The sequence below is a fragment of the Chaetura pelagica genome, unplaced genomic scaffold, assembly GCF_000747805.2.
Source record: "Chaetura pelagica isolate M959 unplaced genomic scaffold, ChaPel_1.0 scaffold137, whole genome shotgun sequence".
Taxonomy (NCBI): Eukaryota; Metazoa; Chordata; class Aves; order Apodiformes; family Apodidae; genus Chaetura; species Chaetura pelagica.
Genome location: NW_009953947.1, coordinates 251,409 through 275,863, shown reverse-complemented (window position 1 = coordinate 275,863; position 24,455 = coordinate 251,409). Strand labels below are relative to the sequence as shown.

Below are 24,455 nucleotides of genomic sequence, written 5' to 3'. Positions count from 1 at the left end.
AAGTGAAGTAACAGTGCAGTTACTTATGCAATTACATGTACAGTAGTAAAACTAACAATAGGATATATGTTGTTTAAATTTTCCAGAAATTACAGGGTAATTGGTGCCACCTATAACAATGTTTGCATAATACTTCCAGCCATACAACTAAATGCCTAAAGGAGAACAAGCACTTTCCATAGATGCTTGTTCTCTTTCCCCGTCAACATAAGGGAAAATGATGCTTATACATAGAGGCAGAAAACACAAGCTGCTAAACTGTTGCTGATATTTTCCATTTTACATACAAGGTCAACTCAATCTCTGCAATAATTTTTTTACCCTGAAAGGAATTTAAAAAAGGCTACAATTTCATCCAAATCTAGGTAAGGCTTTATTAAAGATCTTAAGTCTCTGAAAGACTATTAATGTATAAATTATTTTCCCCAGTATTCAGTCTCTCAGCCAGGTGCCAGATTCAACTGTTTTTTTTCCTGTTGTAAATACAGAGTTAATTCCATGAAATAACTAGAATCAACTGAATTTTTAACACTTGTTGGTAAAGAAAGATTTGGGTGCGTTTGATTGAAATTTATTTTAATGGCCAAAGTCTGTCAGTAGCTAATCAGGATTAATTTTTCAAACTGTATTAATTACTTTCCTTAGCATTGTAAATTCACAGATGTTTCTGGGACTAACCTTAAAAAAATGACTGATAGCTTGCTAACCGATCAACTTATGTCTCTCCCCTCATCCAAAACAATTTTTGAGATATCTTTTGGAGACCACATACACACTGAAGGAATCAAGTGCAGTACTAGAGTCTATAAGCACTGTGTAAAAGGAAGTGATATTAACTTCTCTGAGAATTCTGCTTATGGCAGGCTTGTCAAAGTCCATCAATAGTGAAAAGGTGAATTTCTTTTGTTTATTTGTAATGAAATATTGAAATCTTTGAACTCTCATAAGGGGGAAAGAGAAGTATTGTCATATATGCTCTTCTTGACAGATGCATATATCTCTCAGTAGGTCTTTGTCATATATGAAGAGAAATATATGGCTCATAGAAAGAATATGGTGTTTTAAATAAAACTATTATTTGTTTCTTCTTCTAAGATAATCTGAAGAGCAGCATAAAAGAGGTCATATGATCTATTCCTACAAAACCATTTATCATCCAGTAATAATATCTTTGCAAAATTGTTTACCCATTCAAGTATCTTCAGGAGATATGTCACCATACTTGCATATACTGTAAGTCATTACAATATATATAAAAAAACACTGATAGACAAAGACACCAAAACCACACATAAATATTAAAAGAAGCTCAACAAATTTGAGTATCAAGTAGTTTAAAAATTGTTGATCTTTACATTACACATTAATTACATGCTGTCCAAAACAGTTCTTGAAATTGAAGTTGTTGAGTTTTTCAGGGTTTTCTGTAGGTCATCATAATCTTGTGTATCCACCGGGAGTAATATGAGACCCGAACAAAAATCCCAGGACGATTCCGAATGGCACATCCACGGCCAGGAACAATGACACCAACTACTATCTTCAGCCTGTTTTGTTCACAAACCAAGGGACCACCATAATCTCTCTAGGGAAAAAAAAAAATCAAAACACAAAGAATGTCACTTCTCAGAATGCTTCAAGTCACAGCTCCCACCTGTCTTCTACTGTCTGGTTTCTTTTGAGAACGACTGAGCACAATGAACAGGCAATAGAGTTATTCTTGTCATAGGATAAAAACCAATTTCCAGTATTTTTCACAATCAAAACTTATAACAAACTAATGACAAGGTTTACTTTTCACACATGCAAATTAAACTCTCTGACCTATCTTTACATGTGATTCTAGTGACATCAGAATACCAGACCTTACTCTCCTCATTCAGCTACTTGCAAGCAAATTAATTATTTACGTGCATATAAACCAGATGAGCAGAAAGTGAGTTGACTGATAAAAGATCTTTGTTGTGATAACAGGCTTGGCATTAAGAACTACTGACAGAGCCAGTTTAATAAACCTTCTGTCAGTCAATAATTTTGTAAGGACCTAGGTTGAGAATCTATGCGTAACAGGAGGGAAGGGCAGATCCCAAACATAAGAAAAAGTAACATGTCATAGATGGAATACCAAGACATAACTTTTTAAAATACTTTTTTGCATTATTCTGACTGAATGAGACAGCTATGGACCAGTACAGGCATTGAGTGAAAACTTGGAGTATGATCAGCTCAGACTCTGAACACTAAAATACACCCAGTTAAAATCAGATCAAAACGGTAGTTTAGATAATTTAGATAGACTTGGGACTTGAACACAGATACTGCAGTTTTTACACAGGCAAAACATACACTACACTGAATGCAGCAAACTAGCTACAAAATTAGGCAGCAAATGTTCGTATCAGTTAGAGAGACATTGTTTGAAAAAATTAAAGCTGGCAATTAGCATTGTATTCTCTCCGGATCATCAGAGAAACAACAATGCTTGACCTTTATTTGGTTTGGGAATTTTTTTTGCTGACTGACTGCAGATTAGTTCCCACATAGATGTTGAACTATGTCAGTACCATCAGAGTGGCTCATAAAACACTTCGGGAGTGGAGTTTCACCTGCCAATCTGATTTTGTTTCTCTGCCTGTTCACTGCCAAAGAAAGCAGCTTCAAAGGGAACTCAGGGAGCAGGAAACCATGCAATGATTAAGACTGATTGCTAGTATTAATTCAATCCATTTCTTTGTGTTGGGGAAAAAAAGTGCAAACAAGAAAGTGCAAGATCCCCAATAGACTTCCATGCAGATGTTTCGTTTATAAGCCTTGACATGTCTAAGAGCTTATTTATGATTAAATATTTGGTTTTGAAGAAAATAATTTACTATAACAAAATGACCCTGTGTAATATCAGTAATAAATAGGAGAGGCCTCAACCTGATTAAGACTTTGTTTCCCCATGGTTTGGTAGTACCCTTGGGTAGGGAAAATTTCCCTCCTTGCTTAACCTAATCAGTATTAGGAAGACATCTATTCTACTCCAGATATTAAATGCATGATAATACTCACAACTACCACCCTTCTAAAGTCTCTTTCTCATCAGACAGATTTCTACACAAAATATAGTATCTTCCTGTAATAAATGACTTAGAGCATTTCTCACTTGTGTATAAGTTTAACATAGAGACATTAATTATAAAAAAATATATATATGTATCTCTTAGTAAATTGTTTCTGGAAAATAAATAGCCAGGCTGATGGCTCCTAAGAATGTATTAAGAAATGAAGTCTTTACCTCACAAGGCCCAGCACCAATGGTTTCAGCCACAGCACAGATTTCTGAATCATTCACAGTGATCTTCCCTTTGAGATATTGGTTGCATTTCTCATTTCCCAAAATAAACAGGTTTGCTACCCGGAGAAGGCCATCATAGTTCATTGCTAGGATCAAAAAGAGAATGAAAGCTTTACTCTATTGGGGGGGAGATATAATTGAAGATGCAGTCTGCATAAACTTAGCATGTATCTTCAGTCACTGTACTTTCTCTCCAATGCTCACATTTTTGTCTATCCTCAGTGTTACTTATTTATCTTTCGGATTTCTTATATTTGCTACAAGTGACACTTATCTATCCACTTCTCTGAGAATACCTGCAGAATATTTTATTTTTTTTATTAGAAGAAAGGGCTGGCTAACTGAGTTAACTCTAGAGTTCACCACCAGCTTGCACTGTGAAGTCAAAGAAATCAGAAAATGTGAGCCTGAGAATGTTGTCACTCTCATCGGTGGAGTAAGGATTGTGCTCCCTGCCTTAAGCATGAGTTAATGTCTAACAGTGCTTGCCATGGCCTAGGGATGGACGTGTGACTTGAAAAATACTGTAGCAGATCAGAGTTCTTCTCATTCTGTGCTGACTCAGATGCACTGAACAACTTTGTGCCTGCAAGGGCAGAGACACAGCTTTGTGCAATCTCCATTCATCAGTGTGAAGGTCAGGAAGTAGGAGCCCTGTGGAGCTTGCTCTTGTTCTACATGTCGAAAGACAAGTCTGTACAAGCTGTGAAGATAAAGGGCCTGGACCTGCACATTCTCTGCAAAGCCATCAAAAGAAAATGCCAAGCTTCCCCTTCACTGACTTATCCTGTTTTCTTGAAAAAATGGCTGTAACACTTTTTCCTTCCCTGACTAGAATGCTGTGAGGATTATATTAAGTAGTGCATAAAATATAGTACAAAGTCCTTGGATGACAGATGTTATGTATTTACTGTATTACATAACTCCACAACATTGCAAATTCCTTATCAGTTCTCTTAAGCTAAGCTTTCCTATGATGCTGCACCATTCTCCAGCCCCGTTTCCCTGTCCATCAGCCATTCCCCCCAGGAAATGGCTAATATGCCCATGCTAGGGACATCAAAGACAGTCATCTGGGACAGGGCTGGTACAGATTACTTGCCACCCACAAAGAAATGCAGAGTAATGGTTACAAGGAAGAGAGCCTCAGAATTAAAGCCTAGTTTCTGCGCTGTTTCCAGGACAGCATGAGTTTGTTGTTGCTGCTTACTCAGGGTCTGTGGCAAAATGACATCTGAGCACAGTAACTATTAGAGTAATTGTTGTCAACTGGCAGCTATTAACTTTATCATCAGCACATAATTAGGCAGATATAGTATTTACTAGACTAAATAAATGTCTGTTATTTCACATACTTATATTAACTTCACACAAAAACTGTGTTTAATAAACACTAGTAAGGTTGCAAAGTCAAGTATGAAAAAGCTAGGAAATGCCAAAATTAGAGCTCCCTGTGCATTCTTAATTCACTTTATTTTTGTTCGTTAATTGTGTGTTTGATTACGTGATTCTGTACTAGTGTTTTCCATGGAGCACTCTGCTTTGGGATACGGAAAGAAACTGCTCATGTAGATCATAGAATCATAGAATGGTTAAAGTTGGAAAGGACCTTAAAGATCATCAGGTTCCAATATCCCTGCTATGAGCAGGGACACCTTACACTAGACCAGGCTGCACAAAGCCTCATCCAACCTGACCTTGAACACCTCCAGGGAGGGGGCCTCCACAACTTCCCTCGGCAGCTTATTCCAGCACCTTCCTACCCTCATGGTGTAGAATTTCTTCTTGATGTGTAACCTAAATCTCCCCTCTTTCAGTTTAAAACCATTACCCCTTGTCCTATCACTGCCTTCTCTGGCGAAAAGACCCCCCCCCGGGGGAGCTGGAATTTTTAAAGAAAGGGTTAGAACTCTGAAAAAAAAATGTTTTTGTTTTTTTTTTTAAACATGTAGAATAGTATTTTTCTGCAGTTCATTCTTTGAAATGTTTGAATAATTTTGCCTATCATCAAAACAAATGAAAAAAAAAAAAAAGATGGACTCTTCATATTAAATAATTTTAGATAATATGTTCAAGGATTTACAAAATCAGAAAAATTCCACATTAAACCTCATTCTATAGTCAATCGTGTTGGACACCTGTGGCATAAGGCAATGCCAGCAGCCTCACCTATAATGACAAGTAAGCTGTCAAGGTATTCATTTAGTTTTTAAAAATAGGTTCTTACATCCAGTGTATCCCCATCCATAAACACTGCAACTGGTCTTCTCTGGAATGGTACATCCAGAAATGGGCAATCGGATTATTTCTACAAAATTTGTCAATATGGCAGGTCTGAAAAGAGAAAACAAATAATAGATACAATGAATTTTACTTAATCCTCTAAGAAGTATCTTTAAAATTTTGTTAAATCTATTATAACAACACCAATTGAAAACTGTGCCAATTCTTTTCCTTTCTTTTCCATCCTTGAAGAATACGATGGATTCTTCTACCTATTTTTTGTGCTGTAGCTGCTACTGTCAAAAGATTTCTTGAAACACTGTCACCACTTTTATGTCATTTAACTTGGGTTTTCATCTTAAAAGTAAGCAATTATGGCATTTCATTTGAATATATAGTTTTGCTAATATAGAGAAAGTTTGAAAGCTCATATATACACAAAGATCTCAGTTACAATCTGGTGTTTATTTTATAAATTAAAACTATATACTAGTCACAAAAAACCTGCATTTGGCAATCAGGAAAAAAAAATAATGTAGGTACAATTTTTCAGAAGTAACATCTGTTTTCAGAGCAATGTAGATGAACCTGCATTTCTGCATATATCAAGTAAAAGATCTTACAATTAGATCTTTACTCCACAGAGACACGATCAGCAGTATGAGAGATAGTAGAGAACTTTTTTTTTTTTTGCAAAAATATTTAGGAAGATTCTCATTTATTAGTTGAAACTCCTGGAATTGGTAATAATAGCTACTAACCTGCTAAGTTTCAGTAAGACCAAATCTGACCCTGCAGGGCCATATACCAACTGGGAGATATTCAGAACTTGTCTATGCTTCTCCTCTCCCTTTCCTTTGATATTATGGACTCCAAGCCAGGCTTTGTAGTCTTTCAAATCTTTGTACCTAAATAAGGCAAAGTTGGTTAGGATTTTGTTAAGTATATAGTAAAATAACTCAAAAAGCTCTGCTTAATAGGATTGTGCTAGAAGATGTTAAGTAATACTCTTCACCAGAAATGGGTTTATGCTGCCAACTGCTATTCCAAAATCAACATGCTTGGATGTAAGACTTGGTCTGAAGCCACTACATAATTTTGTCTTTAACTATGACTAAAATCTAATTTTTGTTTCCTAATAGTATCCAAACATTTAGATGCTTGGACAGTATGAACCTTTGAACTTTTTGAGATTTGCCCAAGTTTTCTATTTCATTCTGTCCAGTTAAGCAGAAGCGTAAGATTATTTTCATAAAGAGGCAATTGTCTAAGCATTACACTTGGAAAACATATTTATACTTCTAAGTAAAATAGTCAGAGCTCTTTTAGATTAACAACAATAATAACAGACAATACCAAGGTCCCACAGGACTTTTACATCAGAAAAGTAGTGTTAGAGCCAAACAGGAGGGAAAACTGCTCCATTTAAGTTGAAGAAGTGTTGGGCTGATAGGTTCCCAAAAATAGATGTATGTCAATATTGCAAAGCTACAGACTACTGTACCGAGAAGGGAAACACTGCCTTGCTGTTAGAACCCACTCTTCTTTTATCAGAGTTCCTCCACAGATATGCTTATTCCTGGAGGGGGAAAAAAGAAAAGGAGAATTAAAAAAAAAAAAAAAAAAAAAAAAGAAAGAAGTAATCCTGTTAGTTTCTGCACAGTCAAAACCTTTAAAGAGTACTTTTACTCCCCACATATTTTTGCTGCTGAAAGGTGGCTGACTGAGACCCTGCAAAAACGTCTCTGTCCCTTTGCTCTACAGTCTCACTACTTACAGTAGTGACTAGTATGACTTTGGACAGTTTTACACCACTGTGTTTACAGCAGGAGGAAGGAAAAATTGTTACTTTCTTGATTTAGTGTTTCCAATGCTGAATTTATAATAATCGACATCATTAAAAAAAAAAAAAAAAAAGGAAGAAAAAAGAAAAAAAGGCAAGATAATGCCTCATGATATAAACTGGGCTGAAACATTCTAGCAAGTCTCCAAACTGCCACCAGATGTAAACAACATTTGGTCATTATTCATGTAGGTATTATTCAAAGCATTGACCTCGAGGTGGAGAGTTCCTATTTGATTACCAACCCTATGAGATTTCTGTCCCCACATACTTCAGTTGGAAACAATCTGCAACGTATGACATCCTACATGTGATTACAGAAAACCTGCAGCATAATATATCAAATACATTTAAAGCAATTAAGCATGACAGTTCTTTCAAAAATAAAGATGTCTGTGGAATGCAGATTAATTGGCTTCCTTCTTTGTGCCTCCAAAATCACATTTATTTTCTGCAGCTCTTTGGAGAGTGAATAAGAATTGTCAGCAATTTGGGAAAAGCTTAAAATCTCACCATTTATAAATTCAAATCACACAAATGTTCAAAGCTTTGCAAAGAACTGCTGGAAGGAGCCCAGACTCTATATGGAGTTCAAAGACAGCAGATGCTTCCCTTTCTTCTTCTCCTTCTCTCTCCCCTTTTTTTTTTTTTTTAATTGTAGGTTAGTTGAGGAACAAAATATCTAGAAATGTCTGGTCCAAATGCCTGAATTCTTTATAAAATATTGATTCTGCCCAGTTTTATGATTAAAATGTCACAATCAAAAGTATAAATGTGTTCTTGGAAATTATGTGTGCATCATTAACTTTCAAAAGGAATTTACAAGACTGCATCTACTGCTCTAGAAGCTTGACTGGTACACATAGGAAGGGTAAAGCTCTTATTTCAGTGTGGCACAAACCCACAGCTGATTCCATGGAAGAGGTGAAATTCATCCAAATATGCTTATATATACCTGATAAAATCCGGATCAGATATATAACAAATACGTCATTGATTCATTTTACACTTAGTTGCCGAATATGAATCTAAGCTTCTAAGTACCACTAAGTGTGTACCATTCAGATGTGGCAATTCCGTTTTGAGGTGTACAGTTAGTATTTTGCAGAAAGTTCTGAAGTCATTAAGTTTTCCTTTCATATGACATGTATTTGCTTCCTTGGTAACAATACAAAATAAAACTGCATTTTTATGCCCACATGTAATATTCTTAAAAATATATTTTGCTGCTGGAATATTCCAGGAACCCTTTTTTTTCATAAAAGGATCTGCAATCATTTAAACGTTCATCTGCCTAATGGAATTTTGTTGCATAGAACAAAATCCAGGCTCAGCTATTTAAATGTTAGGCACCCAGATGCAATTCACCTTCCTATCTAAAAGTTCTTCAAACATCAAGAATGCTTTCAAAGCAGCACAAAGGTGAATTTTTCTAAAGAGCGATTTTCCTCTGGAAATGTCCTTCTGGACTGTCTGCTAGACTTTCAAAAAGGCCTATCTCTGTCTGGGGCTCATAATATGCAAAGAGTATTGAAGATGAAAAGGACTCCCAGAATTTCTCCAGCAATGTAGAAAATAGAATCTTCTGTTATAAATTAATGATTAACACTTCCAGCTGATGAGTTATGAACCACAGTCATGAGTGAAGGAATCAGTAATTCTGTGTTCTGTCTTTTACACAGTAGCAAAGTAAGGTCTGCCATAACGCAATGCTCATTTCCAGCTGTACATATTAGGGTCTTTTTTTACAGAATTAAAAGGATTTCCTTCTAGCTCCTTTTTTTTTTTTTTTTTTTTTTTTTTTTTTTTAATACATTATACTTTTAATTTTTTTTCAGAAATAAAAAGGTTTCCTTTTTGGCTCTTTTTTTTTTTTTTTTTTTTTTTTTTATTTTTTTAATACAGTATACATTTCAATTGCATGCAATGGTATCAGCAGAAAGCTAAATTTGACAAGGGTATAAAACCTGAATACAACACTTCATAACTAAATGCATTGCTGTTAAAGTGAAAATACTGGTATGAAACTCAAATTTTGTGTAACAGTGTCTAAAATATGTAGTTCAGAGCTGGATGCTAAGCCAGTGTTTTTAAAAGATCTGCAGTAGCTAATCAAAAGAGCAGAACATTCCGAAGGCTTTGCAATCTCATGTGTTAGTGATAATGAATATATAAATAAATAAACAACAAAGGGAATACTATGGAATTGTCTGATGTTCCAGGAATACTGGTTTTCTGTTTTTACAGGATTTAACTGCAGTCTAAAAGTATTCTTATTACTTATTTGGGTCAACATTTTCTGCAGTTACAAACCAATTTTCTAGTAGATGTATTGTCTTTCTAGCCAAAGTGATAGTTACCTGTAGGTCAAACTAACCACCCATCCTTCGTTAGTTTGTGTTGGGATTCCATTTACAACTCTCAAATGTTTTGTTGAGGCACAAGGAATGACAGTATCTGAAAGCAGGTCCAGAGATCACATTTTACTAAAAACAGCTGTAGGAAACCTGTACAGTTGCACATAAGGACCACAAGAAGGTCAATATTTATTACAGATTAACTTTCCTGTGCTAATGAAATGTATTTCTACAGCATCAAAACTACTTTAGTGAATCTGGGTCAGTCTATATAAATATTCATAGGGAATATAAAATACATATATTTAAATAGGTTTATTACGGAGATTTACATAGTTATAAAGCTAACATTGAAAATCATTACCATATCTCACCACTGGCAAGACAGGACAGTGAGAAAAGATAAAGGAGTATAATAAAGCTATTCTACATTTTCTTCTTGTAAAAGCAATTTTTCTCAAGCTGCATGGATTTTCTATCTTTAACTGATTTTACTTCCCAATCAGAAAGAACTGGCTAGTCTTAGAGGATACAATACATGCACTGCACAGTACATAGTCAAACTTACTCACCATCCAAGCTGGTTGTAGTAGGAGTTGTATCACCTTCACCTAGACACATAAAACATCCATAATACAAAATTAAAACAGATCTAAAAAATTAATTAAGTAAGAATAAACAGCAAGTGACATACTGTTAATTTAATAGCTCACGAAGTTTTATTTTCAATTGTTTCTTTTATCCTCTGCAAAAGCAGAATTTGGTAAGGATTAATAAGAAGGCGGAATTTCATTCCAATAGAATGAAATAAGAATTAAACATTTTGCAGCAGGAGTTTCAAGTACCTTTTTCCTTGTCTGAATCCTGTATACATCAGACTGTCTATCTTGTTCAATTTACATGTTTCATTCACACAAGAAAATGCTGAAACATGAAGGTACAGATGTAGCTACTTAAAATTTACACAGGCAAAATGTAAAGTCTCATCTAACTAGATTTCCACCATCAAGGAAATACAGAAATATTAGAAGTATAAAATTATATAAATAGTTAAAATTCCATGCATATGTATAAACCTATGCATATCTGTATGTGCATGTCTATGTATATCTGCATGTAGGTGTGTACACATATAAACAGATATACAGTGCAGCTAGAAGAGAGCAGTTAAAGGCACCAAATAAATACATTTGGGAACTTTGAACATTTTCTCTGTACTGGTTTTGCTGCTTATTAGTACCTGAATGACCTAGTAGTAGTTTAATACTAGTCCACACAAGTTACAATTGTAAAATAGACATATTTAAGCTCTGCAGTTTGATTCCAGAAATTATAATACTTAGCATTGTCATATACCCTACAAACATTTGCTGTGAATATTTCCTTAGAAATTCATAGATCCAGATAATGAGGTCAGAGTTTGTGAAAAGTATTTCCAGTTGTTGTTCTTTATCTACATTGACACAAGTAACCTTTCGCAGTTTGTTTATTGTTCAAATAGTTGTCAAAATATCACCTGAGACTTCCAGTATCACCTCTTAGAGATGTTGTAGTTCAGACTACGAGGAAATGCGGCAGATTGTTGATAGGAAGGAGTGTAACATTATTCTTAACCCCTAGAGATCGCAGACAACCATCCAAAAGCCTGTTTTACCATTTAAATGTTCTTCCAGGACATACAGCCCAGCGATTAACAGATAAAAATTGAAGAGAAAAATCTGAACATAAAAGTGAACTGCACATTTTTCGGCATAAATCTATCATTATCCACTTAATGATTGCTTATTACTAAATTCCCTAGGATTGTTAATTATGTTTATTTAAGCTATTTAGATTTGATAGCTGAACATTCAGCTTTGGAGGAGTGGTGTTCCTAATTCTTGCCAAGGAGTTAAATCATCCCATAAACACCCAAAAGCAAAATCTAGTCTATATAGCATATATACAGTTCAGCCCATACATAGTGAGTTCTCCTAACTTTACAAACAAATGCAGAACACACAAAGAGACTGTGAAGCTTTCAGCACAAAAGACAACTGTCCCTGGGTTTCTTGAGGCCACAGCCAGAATTCTGACCACTAGACAATTCTTTGTCTTTGTCCAGCCCTGATTCAATAGTTAGATCTGTTGGAAAATGTTTGGCCATCTGTAATAGCCCTTTTATGCTCCTGCTGCACAAATAAGCCTTGAAATCTCCAAGCTGGTCAAGGAAAACAACCTCTTGTCCATATATTGCACAAGCAGCTTCTGGCTGTTCCTTCTCAGTCATATACAATTGATTCTTGATAGAATTATATATTTTCTGCTGCCACAAGTGACAACAGAAAGGTACTCATACACATGTGACATCATGGCTTCCCTGGGCCTACACTGCTAACAATGCCTGAGGCAGACCAAGTACTCACATCGAGAAATAGGGCAGTAGTCCCAGGGAACAAGAGGATCATCTGTGTAACACCAGGGACCATGAAAATCATCATCTGGATTGCGGCAATAGTTTTTCTTCAGTTTACTAACATCTGGTTCTCTGAATATTTGTATATGCCTACAGGGAAAAAAATTCAAAGTGCTGAAAAGCTTTATACTATAGCCCATCTTCTCAAAGGTTAAATGTTACTTTGCTCCACACTGTAATATTAGCTGATTGAGAAGTCTACAGGTCAGGGTTTAGAGCTGCCTAAAATCAAAGGGAAGATGAGAGCCAAATATTTGCTGGATCTAGGTCCAAGTTTGCTCTAGTTCAGGAAAGCACAATGTTCACCAGACAGCTGGTAGGTTCCTAGATCTCCCATTCAAGCTAAAATCCCTTGATACTCTGAGGAGGGATCCTTACACTGATTAGAAAAGTGTCTGTATTGTCCTTGGCAAGTCTGCAAGCCTCTCTAGGAGCACAGGCAACTTCTCCATGCTGCATAAGTAAACTAAAAAAGCTGAATTTCAGGTAAAGAAAAGACAAATGTAAGAAAGTCAGCAAAGCTGAGCAATAGGCAAGGAAAGGATGAATAGTTCAGACAAACTGCGGTGACAGAACAGCTAAATTGCAAACCTATACAAAGGCATTTTGAAGGTGAAATGTTAGGGTGACAATAAGTAAGTCAATAAGCAGTGAAAGCTGCTTACTTCTGATTTGTTAGACAGAATCATAGAATCATAGAATGGTTAAGGTTGGAAGGGACCTTAAAGATCATCAGGTTCCAATATCCCTGCTATGAGCAGGGACACCTCACACTAGACCATGTTGCATAAAGCCTCATCCAACCTGGCCTTAAACACATGCACAATCTCCCTCGGCAACCTTCCTAGCCTCACGGTGAAGAATTTCTTCCTTATGTCTAACCTAAATCTCCCCTCTTTCAGTTTAAAACCATTAACCCTTATCCTAGCACTGCCCTCTCTGGTGAACAGCCCCTCCCCAGCTTTCCTGTAGCCCTCTCAGGTACTGAAAGACAGCTATAAGGTCTGCCCAGACTCTTCTCTTCTCAAGGCTGAACAGCCCCAGCTCCCTCTAAGCTGCAGCTGCACTGCTCTTTCAGCTCATAACCAACCATGCACTGCTGTGCAACCATGCACATGCTGCTTCTAGCAATCCCATAGCCAGAGCAACTGTTGAAGTGAGACAGAGAACTCCCTAAGAAAGCTCCTAGGAGGAAAATTTGTGGGACTAAGAGAAGAAAGACTGATCTGTGATCAAGATGGTATGAATGCAATTGCATCAAGCACCTGGTAGCTTCAAGCTGTCTCCTTCAGAGCTAACTGAGCTCTCAGAAGTCATTATCTTAAACCTGCCTCCCTTACACAGACAGCACACTGAAATATGTATGCTGTCTCTGACATTGTGTGAGAAAACCAACACATAGTCCAGTTGATGAGTCTAGATGGTGCCACTGAAACCTGCCTTTTGTAATGCAGCTTCCCCAAAGGCTAACTTACATGCCTTCACCTGACTGACCACCAAGTCAGCAACAGGAAGCAAGGACAGATAAATTCCAGAGGGGAATAGCTAATTTGTCGGGTACTATGACTGTGGCACTAACTCAAGAACAAGTATCATAAGTAGTATAGACATAATCACATCAACTTCAGAAACTAAAGGAAAATTAACTGTTTCCATCTAGGCCACTAATGTGTGTAAGATCTCATACATAGCAAATTTTTTATGAATCTCTGCCTCTGTGCAGTACCTGGAAGTCCTTGTTCTTGTCACTCCTGAGATTTATAAAGCTACTGTTCTGAACCAACAGAGACAATACTGAGGATTCTGGCATGACTGAAAAAGTCTTGACAACTCCTTGAAAACTTCTTTTGTAGCTACTGCTGATTAATTTTTACTTTAAGAAATAAATTAAAGTAACTTGCCATTTTCTCTACTCAACTATGAAGCCAAAATGATGATAAACAACAGAAACTGGAAGTTGTTTTAATGGCATTTGATGTCAGTGTCATCAGATAGTAGTCTCAAGATTAACTTTTAAGCTGCAAGGAACCTTAGGTGGTTTCAAGTCCAACTGCCTGCTTGAAGCAGAATGAGCTATGAAATCAGATTGATGAGATAACCATTTCCTGCTTTATTCCTGCTATTCTCTCATAGAACAAAACTTTCAAGGACAAAGATCTGGTAAACCAGGCCAGTAAGCTAAACACTAAGAAACATCCCAAAGCTTGCAATTAGTGGTCAGCCTGAACAAAGACATGTTGCGTAATATATTAAACACCGAGAGGGGAAAAAAAAACAACAAACAACCAAAAAAACCAAACACAACATTAAAGCTCCAGGGCATAAGGGCCTATTTTAGAATCACTGCAATAGAAAAAGAGATGCCATCTGGAGGCAGCATTTATTCAGGACTCACTGAACCATGTCTTTCTGTTTCATGTGTACACACCTACGTAAGTCTTCAATGTTCTTGTCCCATGTGGAGCAAGTTAGCCCAAATCTTGTCTTGGATAGATTCCCCATGTAACTCTTGCCATTGCCACGATAACAATCTGAATAAGAATGTTGAGACAAAAAGAAGTGGAAGGTGATTGTGAAACACTGAGAAGAAAAGTCTTCCTTTCCATCAGTAACCAAGTATTAAAAGATAAATGTTATACTTAGCAAACACTACACTGTGTAAGCCAGAAAAGTGTTTAAATCGAATTGGAAAGAAAATGGGAGTACTTTTTCAAATTTATATAGTCTCCTGCTTCAGGCTTTCATTCTCAACACAGAAGTCTGACTTAGATAAACTAGGAACATTTTTTCATAAATAGTTCATGGTTAATTTAGAAGAGTCACACAGAATATTTTACAAGTTGTCAGGAGGTGTTTTATACAAAACAAAGCAAAAATGCTGCCTTAATTGTCCCTCTTCAAAAAACAAGCGCTCTTAGCCTCTTTGAAACAACTTACCTTTGTGTTGATTCTGGATACCGGCAACTGTATATAATTCTAGACTTTACTTCTACGTTGGCAAAAATAAAAAATTCAACATGACTTTAATTTTAATGTAATTCAAAAACTTGCTTTTTCACTCCAGCATAAGTCATGTTTGATTCATAAGCTTTTATCACAAGCCTCTGTGAGACTTTTCAAGAGGATCATTTAAAATAATCACTGCTATAAAGGCATCTTTATAAAGCATTTCATTTCATATTCATCAGTATTTTTACTTTTTGATAACTGTTACTTTACAAAAATCAGAGATTGAAAGTCAAAGTTTAGTCCTTTATCAAACTGAGCTCTTGCAACTGCAATTCTTTCAAACTTTAAGAGAAAAAAATTGCTAAAATTTGAAGATGGAGATCTTAATGCACCTTGATGTAGGGTTGTAGGTCTGAGGTTTTAGCCTCATTTTATGCAATGATTGACATCAGTTCTCAAGATTCAATAATACTCCTTAGAGTCATATGCAGACGTCATGGTAAAAATAACATTCGAATTAAAAGTCAGAGAGGACTATAAAGGCAAAGGTAACGGCTTGAAGCTAAGAGGCTAAATGTAAAGTCATGTTTTTTTCAGCTCAACTCCTTTTAGACAAGGGAGTATATGGAAAAAATGAATTTTAAAAATTGCCTTTGGTGGCCTAATACGCAATTATAAAAAGACTGTGAACCAAGGAAATAATCCGACCTCTGGAAAAAGGCCTTTAATACTAAGGGTAACACAGTAGGCCTGATCTCCATTGAATATAAAATGTCACACAGATTCACCTCATCTAAAATCAGATCCAATAATAAATCTTTGCTGCTGGAATCGAAACATGAACTGGGAAGAGTCTCATTTACACCATGATGAATCCCAAGTATGCAAATAAAGCCAAAGTGGAATTACACAGATGTAATACAGATGTGCTGAGACCAGCTTCTCCAGTTTTCAAGCCTGCTTATCTGTCTTTTGGAACGGTGTAGCATTCACTTAAAATCATGTTATCAGCCTTCCCTCTGTTACCTTGTTCACTTGATACGTCGCACTTAGGAATCTGGGAGCAATAACCAATACGGATGTTTGGGTCAGTGGTAAAACACCAGGGTGATTCAGATCCATCTGGATTTCGACAGTAGTTCTCTCTCAAATCCCTATAAAAATAAATACCTTAGCTCACAGCAAGGATAACCTCAAACCACTGATGCATTCTATTGCTTTTTATTATGAATTAGCAGTAATACAGGCTCCTTAAGCTCTGTCTCTCACTGATCAGTGTCAAGTGCAAGGAGATGAGAACCCAGTACGAACACATTATCCAGAAAAATGTAGTAATTGTAAAAAAGAGTATGGTTATGGGAATTCATTTTCAATAGAGCTGTGTTTTGACTCGATATAAGATTTCAATTGAAGATTAACAATATTTTCAAAATAGCTGATTTTTATTCAGGATTCTTAATCAAAATTTGCATGCAAGCTGAAATCGGATACACCTGTAATCTATTACAATGCTTTTAAACACAAACATTACCAAAGCACTTAAAATTCCCTATACTTTGAATAGTTCTGCTAAATTTAGAGAAACAGTCCTGCAGACTGTTGGTGATTCATTTAAGAAACTGAATCTTGGAATATATAAAAAAATGCACGTGGAAATTCTATGCAGCTGTTACCTTTAACGTAAAAGTTAGTCACAAGGGAACATCTTTAAATGTCTCTCGCAGCTTGCATGAAATAGTCAAACTCTTAAATGTAAGTTTTATTTTCCCATTTCCTGACAATTTTTGCCATGTTCTGTGCATCTCCATGTTTCACTGTATTTTTCCATCTGCAGCACTTACTGATAATAAACTATGGAAAGAATGGGCCTAATACTCCAATTCTTACTCATGCAAGTTTTGAACAGTTATACTAGCAGTTCTGTTGATTTTAGTCAAGCTATTGACCTGAATAACCAGTGCACTCTCAAGCATTAACTGAAGCTCAGGTGGAAATTTTTTCTTTACCTTGAAAGATACACACAATTTAATTTCAGCACAAGCCCAGATCAATAGTGATCAATAAAGACATTTAGTAGAAACTAGACCTTAGGGCCATGCTGATCAGCTGGGTTACCTTTAATGCTCAGTGAAAAAAGGACTGAAATAACATGATTAATTGTCTAAAATAAGTAGCTTATTAATGTTCTGAGAGTACATGAGCTGTACAGAAAGGTTAGATAACCAGTGGCTCTTCTGGTAAAAGAAGTCCTATTCATGAATGTAGATTTAGTAATGAGACAGAAAAAGAAAAGAAATGCTGTCAAGTATTGTAAATGTCAAGTATGGCCCTGGTGATTATACTTAGGCAACATTTAGGACATATTAAGTTAAAGTGATCAACTAAACTGAAGAAGTACTTACCTCCATGAAAGAAAAACATTAGTAATGTACCAGCACTACTGGGATTCAGATCCCAGTCTGGTAAACGTCCATTCACTTCTCAATCATTTAAATTGGTGAATACATGCTTGAAGAAAAAGTACATAATAATCTCTATATTTTTACACAAGTTCATCTACGAACTAGTATGTATGATCTTCCCATGTTCGGAAGGTTTTGAGCATCAGCAAGTAGAGTGAATGGATCAGGTCGCAGAGCAGGGACAGGGATCCTACGATCTCCTTCAGTGATACGAATTTCTAAACATTTGAAAACAAAGAGCTCTTTTCCCACTGCAGTAATACCCACATGTCGCTACTCACTTGCACTTGAAGTTCTCAGGAGTGATGTTGTGTTGGTGAGGAAACTGGGAGTCCCACCGCTGGCACTGGATTCCACTCCAGATGGTGTTGACTGTGCCACGGTAACCCTCACCCTGTCCCTGAATGCATGTTGTTGTCTCAGCTGCTGCCTCTGTGCTGTTCACGATGCTTTCATCTGCAGACCCAGAGAAGAAGTGCTGCTTCACTTTCTTAAGACTGAGACTGATTCAGGATGTTTGTCAGGTTTGAACTTTACACTGCAGTTCAAATCTTGGTAATTGAAACACTTGGGTGTACTTGCTAATCTGATCTCTTTTTACAGAATGATTTTCTCCTCTTCACATGCAACATATTGTGAAATCAAAATAGTTGTTAGATCTTATGCTAGTTTATCCACTTGCAGGCAAAGAATCTACAACATTTAAGAACTTTGGTTATTAAGACACCTGGTCTATGCTATACCACTGAAGGTCAGTAGATATTCTTGGTTACACTTTTTAGTTCAGCAAATATTTTCTCCTTCACTTAGTTTTATAAATCTGAGTGAACACCCATGTGCACACTGTTGAACATGTTAATATGTGTTTTCAGGATTAAAATTCAATTGCTTTTCCCCAAATAATTCCCAGAATATTAAGTCAGAGGAAATAAAGAAGCAGATAAAAGAAAGCAAAGAAAAAATAAAAGAAGATAAATCCTATTATAAAGTAATGTGCTAAATCCTCCTTGAAGTCTCTCTTTTTATGCCTCATATAGTTAGAGGGAAAAAGAAAGAAAAAAAGACCAGCTTTTGGAAATCAAAGATCAGTATTCTCTACAGAGAGACAAATGTTTTAAAGACTAACAAATGCATCATACTCAAGATCTTTCACAGATGTTGATATACTCTGCATTCACCATGGTGTGGGTTGTCTTGAACTAAATTCAGAAAAACAGTGGTTTTGAAATGACTCATTCACATAACTTGAAAGTCCCCTTTTTACTTCTTATGCAATTTTCATAATTACAAATTAATGGCACAGAAATTGCATCAGATATATACAAAGTAGTACAAAGCTAAATACACTACAGCAACAGCAACACTTATACAATGTCCCAAAAAGCTCCCAACATATTTTGTGACTGCCCATCTGTTGGCAATTGCTATTGTTCACAAAGCTAATTTTACTAATTACCTTAAAAGTATAAGTTTCCAGCAATAAGTATTTTAATGAAGTTTTGAAATTAGTTTTCTTCAAATTATCCAGTGATTAGAACAATATATATATGCTATCCATACTATAGTTCATTCCTGGTAACTTGAGCCAGTTCCATGAACTTGTAGAGAATATGGATCGTAAGGAAAACAAATGTCGTAACAGATGGGTTAGGCTGATTTGCTGTCTAATCTTCTACATTAAAGATCACTTCTCTGTCAGATGATAACATCAAGTTGTTCAGTTGAATAATACATTTCTCCATGCTGGAGAAAATTTTCCTTTTTCACTTCATCTGGTTGATGTTTTTACATCAGTGTTTCACAGTCAAATTCTGTTTCTGTCCTACCTTCCCAAGACACTTCGGGAAGTTGTCTACAGAGTCACCCTGTTTCAGTGGGATTCTGAATTCTGAGCTTGTTCTAAAGTCAAAAGGATAAGAAGGCTTCTGCAGGCTGAAGATGCATCCTTTTTATTGGATTAATTGAACAGGCTTGCAGCTAGAAACTACAATTTTTAATCATTATTATTCACTTTTTAAAATAACTAGACAACAAAAAAACAAATTTGTACATCTAATAGAAATACAGAGCTGCATATTTCAGTTTGGAGATTGGAATTGTATTCTAAAATAGCTCCTAACTTAGACTGAAGATTGCTGTGCCACATTCAAATACATATTAGTATTTTCAAAAAATATATGCAATGCTTTTATTAAAAATGAAAGAGATGTGGTGTATAGGTTGGAAAAAAATATAAAGTTACCTACTATTATAAATTTGAGCATACATATGGCATTCTGGCTGCATAATATTTCCTAAGTAAATAAATAAACAACTATATAGCTGTAGCAAACAGTCTTCTTAAATAATAATAATCACGCATAAAAAATCATCAAGCTATTACAAAGAATTTATTTATACATAAGGAGTTACTATATAAACTGTAATGAACTATGTAGTACATTTATCCTGCACTCAGTCATACTGTAATTAGGTTGGTGTTTATGCTGTGTGTGTGTGTTTATTTTTCTTTTAATTACATACCTGAAATGAAATAACTAATGCAACCATTGATTTAAGAAAGCTCATTTTTAATTGATACATTTTAATGTAACTATTTTTAATTAATAAAACAATTATATAATTTGAAAATGTCCACAGAATCTTCCACAGACTGCCCTACAAATGTCTATTTCCCAAACATGACAGTTGAGTGTCCAAAACATTTCTGAAATTTTGAAATTCTGAGGGCTTGTGCCCTCAGAAACAACCTCTCCCATTCTGGCTCTTGAGCCTTAAAGAAATCTCAAAAATTATGAAAAAAGGCTCAAGACATCCTTAATTCAGCTGGTGATTTCCACGATCAGGAAGGGAACACTCCCTGTTCACGTTAATGAAAGGTGGGCTGGGACATGCAAAAAGCTTGAGATGCTCTGCAGACCATGAGGCAGTTTTCAGACTTTAAGAAGTGTCCCCTTTGTCCAAGCCTAGATCTTAAATAGTTGTCTCTATTCAGTACTGGTCTTGTTGATTCTTATTATGCAGGCTGGTACTTTAATTTCATATTAGAAGTACCCTTTTTTTTTTTTTTTTTTAAAATTCCAGTTCAGGTTTTAAAGTTCTCAACCGAGACAATAGTACTGTTAAAGGAAGATCAGGGAAAAAAAAGTCATCTTACATAAAACTATTATTTATAATTTATTAATTAAATATCACTTCTTACTCCTGTATGAAACTTAATTATGAACAGAAGAATTTGGTAATTGTCTAGCAGTATTTTGTGACTTTTGGACTTTGTTGTAATATTCTGTGTGTTCTGGATGACTCAAATTAACCATGCAATTTAGAGAGCTACAGGATTTCCTGTTAGTAGCACTCACATCTTCACATGTTCACTCTGAAGTCCCCAACCAAAGTGCAATCCTGCAAAGGTTTCCTTTTTTCATAAACCCCTCTCTATTTTGATACTTCAAAATACATAACCTTATTAGTAAAGGCTAGTTCATGTATTCATGGATGCTTAAGTAAAAAGATGAAACATTACCCAGAGTTTCATGTGTAAAGCCACAGTCTTCTTAGTTCTGGTTCTCACAGTAATGCCAGCATGAGGGAGTCAGCAGGGGCCTTGAGTCATTCTACAGCTAAGTAACCAGTTGAAGTACTATTTCTGTCTTTAATCCCAATGACCCAGAACAAAATTCAGCAAAAAATTTAGGTCAATGGTGAAACTCATACTGACTTAAAAGGAGGTAGAGATTTTGCTGGAGTATTCGTGTTCTTTCATGGTAATACTATCTATGTATTTCACAAATAAATAAATAAATAAATACATAGTTGGAAGAGAAGCACAGTCCTGAATTACTTAATCAGGAAAATTCCTACTTTTCCTTCTATCGCTGCAACCTCTTTCCTAATCTGTCAGCCAACAAAAGGAAAATGTGACTTGATTTGTAAACTAAATATTTTTAAAAGTAGATTTCAAAAGATGAATGGTGCCTAACCCAGTAAAGAAGTGTTCTAAAGACAGCAAGGTCTTCAGTACAGTTCTGCAAATGTCAGTAAGAAACCTGAGTGAGCTTATGAGAAGCTGCTCATGCTCAGTTACACTGCCCCCAAACATTCCTACCTCAAGGAATACAATCTACAGTTCTGGATAGTATGATAGGGGCAGAAACTTTCTTTCTATGTTTCCTTCAATCGACTATCTAAAAGTACATGAAGCATGAGAGGGAAAAAACCAAACAAACACAACCATAAATCATAAACAAAAACAAGCAACCCAAACCACCGCTGATTGCTAGTGTTTATTTTTTTTCATCAAAAACATATGAGAAAGTGAAGGAATAACATAGATCCAACCTCAAGAATCACAGTACTGAAAATATGTTTGTCACCTGAAACCTGCACACCTGCTGTTCATTTGTCCTTGAGTGCAGAGGGATCTTTCAGCATAGTTCCAATATCTACAAGTAGGCTTCAAAGCCAAACATTGTTCAGCTTAAATCCATTTAAATAACAAAAAAAATTAAAAATCTGGATCTCTCCAGATTAAAAATTAAAAATCCAGATCTCAGAACTGTTAAGTCTCACTGTTAAACCTATCACAGAAATTATGAAAAGGATCTGAGATTCTTTGAGGAAATATAGATTAGGCCATTGCATACATAATAATGCTTGAACCTCTGTGATGCCTCTGTGTAAAGTGAGACGGAAGGTAACGCTTCATATCAACAACTGAACATCAGTCACTTTTCACTGCCTCCTTTCCATAAACATCTTTATCTTACATAAATATTAAGCTTAAACTGAGTGGTACTTTTATTTGTTTACATTCTATGATTCAACAAATAACTCTTTAATGAGAACTTCACATTCAAACGGGAAGTTGAAATCTCTGCTTCTAAACAATGAACAATCCTATATATGGTGCCTCTGCCTTCTCAAAAGTTGTAGGCTCTCTGCAATGGTTAATTTTTAGCTCTACAGCTCATCCACAGAAGTGCTGCGGTCCTTTTGTCTTTTGTTTTTTGTTTTTTTTTAAAGAGAGTATTAGATCCCCACTCCTGTCTTCCCTGTAGACTGTATCATCCTTCATACTAAAGTAACAGTCATTTTCTTTTTTTTAAATTTGCTGTCACTGCTTCCATTTCTTCATTTCATCCTACACGTCTTTATTGCTGTTATAGTTGTCCTTTTATCCTCTCTTCTAACTAAAAATTGTCTTAAGCCAAAACCACAGACACATATGTGAGCAACTTCAAACCAATCCTGGGGTCCCTGAAGTCTTAATACAGATCCAATTTTTGCAGTTTGAGCCATCTCTAATCCCTAATTGCTCCTGTCATCTCTTTCTCACAGCCCTGGCTGTAAGCCACAATGTTTTATGCTGCCTTCTGTGCTTGGAAATAAAGTTACAATGCCCTCCTGTCTCTTCAGTCTTAAAAACATATTTATTTTCTGAATGCTTCCTTCCACTGACTTTTTTGCCGAAAATTTTGTATATGAGCTGTTGTCAGCATTTTGGCTATAGAGCACACTAGTACTCATGACATGTAGCAAAAGCCACAAGCAGCATGCTGCCTTGTGGTCACTCCCCCAAAGAGAGGACACCTACGTTTCTGTGTGCACTCCAAGGACTTGGATTTGCAAAGCATTTTTTCTAATTAGTATTTCTTGTAAAATATATAAACAGTCCTCAACACAGGAATTAAAAACCTGTGTGAGAATCCAAACCACAAAGCTATAAAGACATATAACTCATGATGTTCTCTTTTTAGTGTACTGAGATCGCACACAGCCACAGCCTCAGAAGATGGAGCAGCCACTGAAGCTCAGCATGGCCTGGTGTTTTGGGCTCCCTGCTAGGAGGTGGGAAAACAGTTTTTCTGTGTGCCTCAAGAAAGACAGCAAACTGAAAACAGGGCTTCGATATTTTGTGTTGGTATTCTGGTTACTGAGCTGGTGATACAACAGTAATGTCAGCAATAAATTCCCTCTCTGAGTTTTAAAGAAAAGCAGTGAACAGCAGCACATCTTATGTAGAGGGCAATGCCATATGCCAGTGTTAAACACATTTTGAAAATATCTGCTGGATTACAAACTTCCAAGACTACTAGTTTTGTATTCTTCCTCATATAGACTGCTTCAGGTATTTCCAAAGATCTACAGTCTTCTCCAGTGAAAATAGTATTGCCTAGGAAATTACCACTGATCTTGATATACTTTCTAACTGAAGATTAGAGAAAGAATTTCTAAGTATTTCAGTCAACTTTTGCCTAGAAATGAGACAAAAGGCTTTCATCACAACATTAAAGTCATTGTAGGGCTTTTTACTTTTGATTTTTATTATTACCTTGTCTTCAGAATTCTAATTGTGACTTAGGTAGACACAGGCAATGTTGTAGTAGTTTGCTGATCTCCTATCCACTATTTTATAAAGCTTAGGCCAGACTGTAGATACTGAAAGTTGCATGGGCTGTAAGATTACGTGACCAACAAAGCCAGATGTGAATCCTCAGAACACTGACACATCAGCTCAGGAAATGCCAAAGGATAAAGGTTTATAAAAGTTGCATTTGTGAAACACTCAGCTGTAACTTAGGAATATTTTTTTTGTTTGTAATAAAAACACTTCTGCCAGGGGAAAAAAACAGATCTAGTATGCTAGATATGATTCATATATTATCTAATAACTAGAGAAATGTAAGAAGCACAGTTTAGCTTAAAAAAATAATAAAAAATAAACAAACAAAAAAACCCCCACAAAACCCAGGAAAAGAACCATCCCTAACTTCAAGAAATAACAAAAAAAAAAAAAAAAAGAAAGATTGTTCATTTATAGAGCTAA

The 24,455-nt window shown here is 35.8% G+C and overlaps 1 protein-coding gene across 1 annotated transcript in view; it reads right to left on the bottom strand.

Annotated features, from left to right (window-relative positions):
- Nucleotides 1-1,414: 1,414 nt before the first annotated feature.
- Nucleotides 1,415-24,455, bottom strand: part of HGF (hepatocyte growth factor (hepapoietin A; scatter factor)) — a 109,039-nt gene continuing 85,998 nt past the window's right edge. The window contains exons 8-18 of the mRNA XM_010001805.1: nucleotides 17,911-18,085; nucleotides 16,194-16,321; nucleotides 14,647-14,749; nucleotides 12,169-12,308; nucleotides 10,336-10,374; nucleotides 9,767-9,863; nucleotides 7,068-7,142; nucleotides 6,325-6,471; nucleotides 5,568-5,674; nucleotides 3,281-3,426; nucleotides 1,415-1,585 (exon numbers count right to left, since the gene is read on the bottom strand). Coding sequence (XP_010000107.1) covers nucleotides 1,415-1,585; nucleotides 3,281-3,426; nucleotides 5,568-5,674; nucleotides 6,325-6,471; nucleotides 7,068-7,142; nucleotides 9,767-9,863; nucleotides 10,336-10,374; nucleotides 12,169-12,308; nucleotides 14,647-14,749; nucleotides 16,194-16,321; nucleotides 17,911-18,085 — 1,328 coding nt within the window. The remainder of the gene's footprint in view (nucleotides 1,586-3,280; nucleotides 3,427-5,567; nucleotides 5,675-6,324; nucleotides 6,472-7,067; nucleotides 7,143-9,766; nucleotides 9,864-10,335; nucleotides 10,375-12,168; nucleotides 12,309-14,646; nucleotides 14,750-16,193; nucleotides 16,322-17,910; nucleotides 18,086-24,455) is intronic.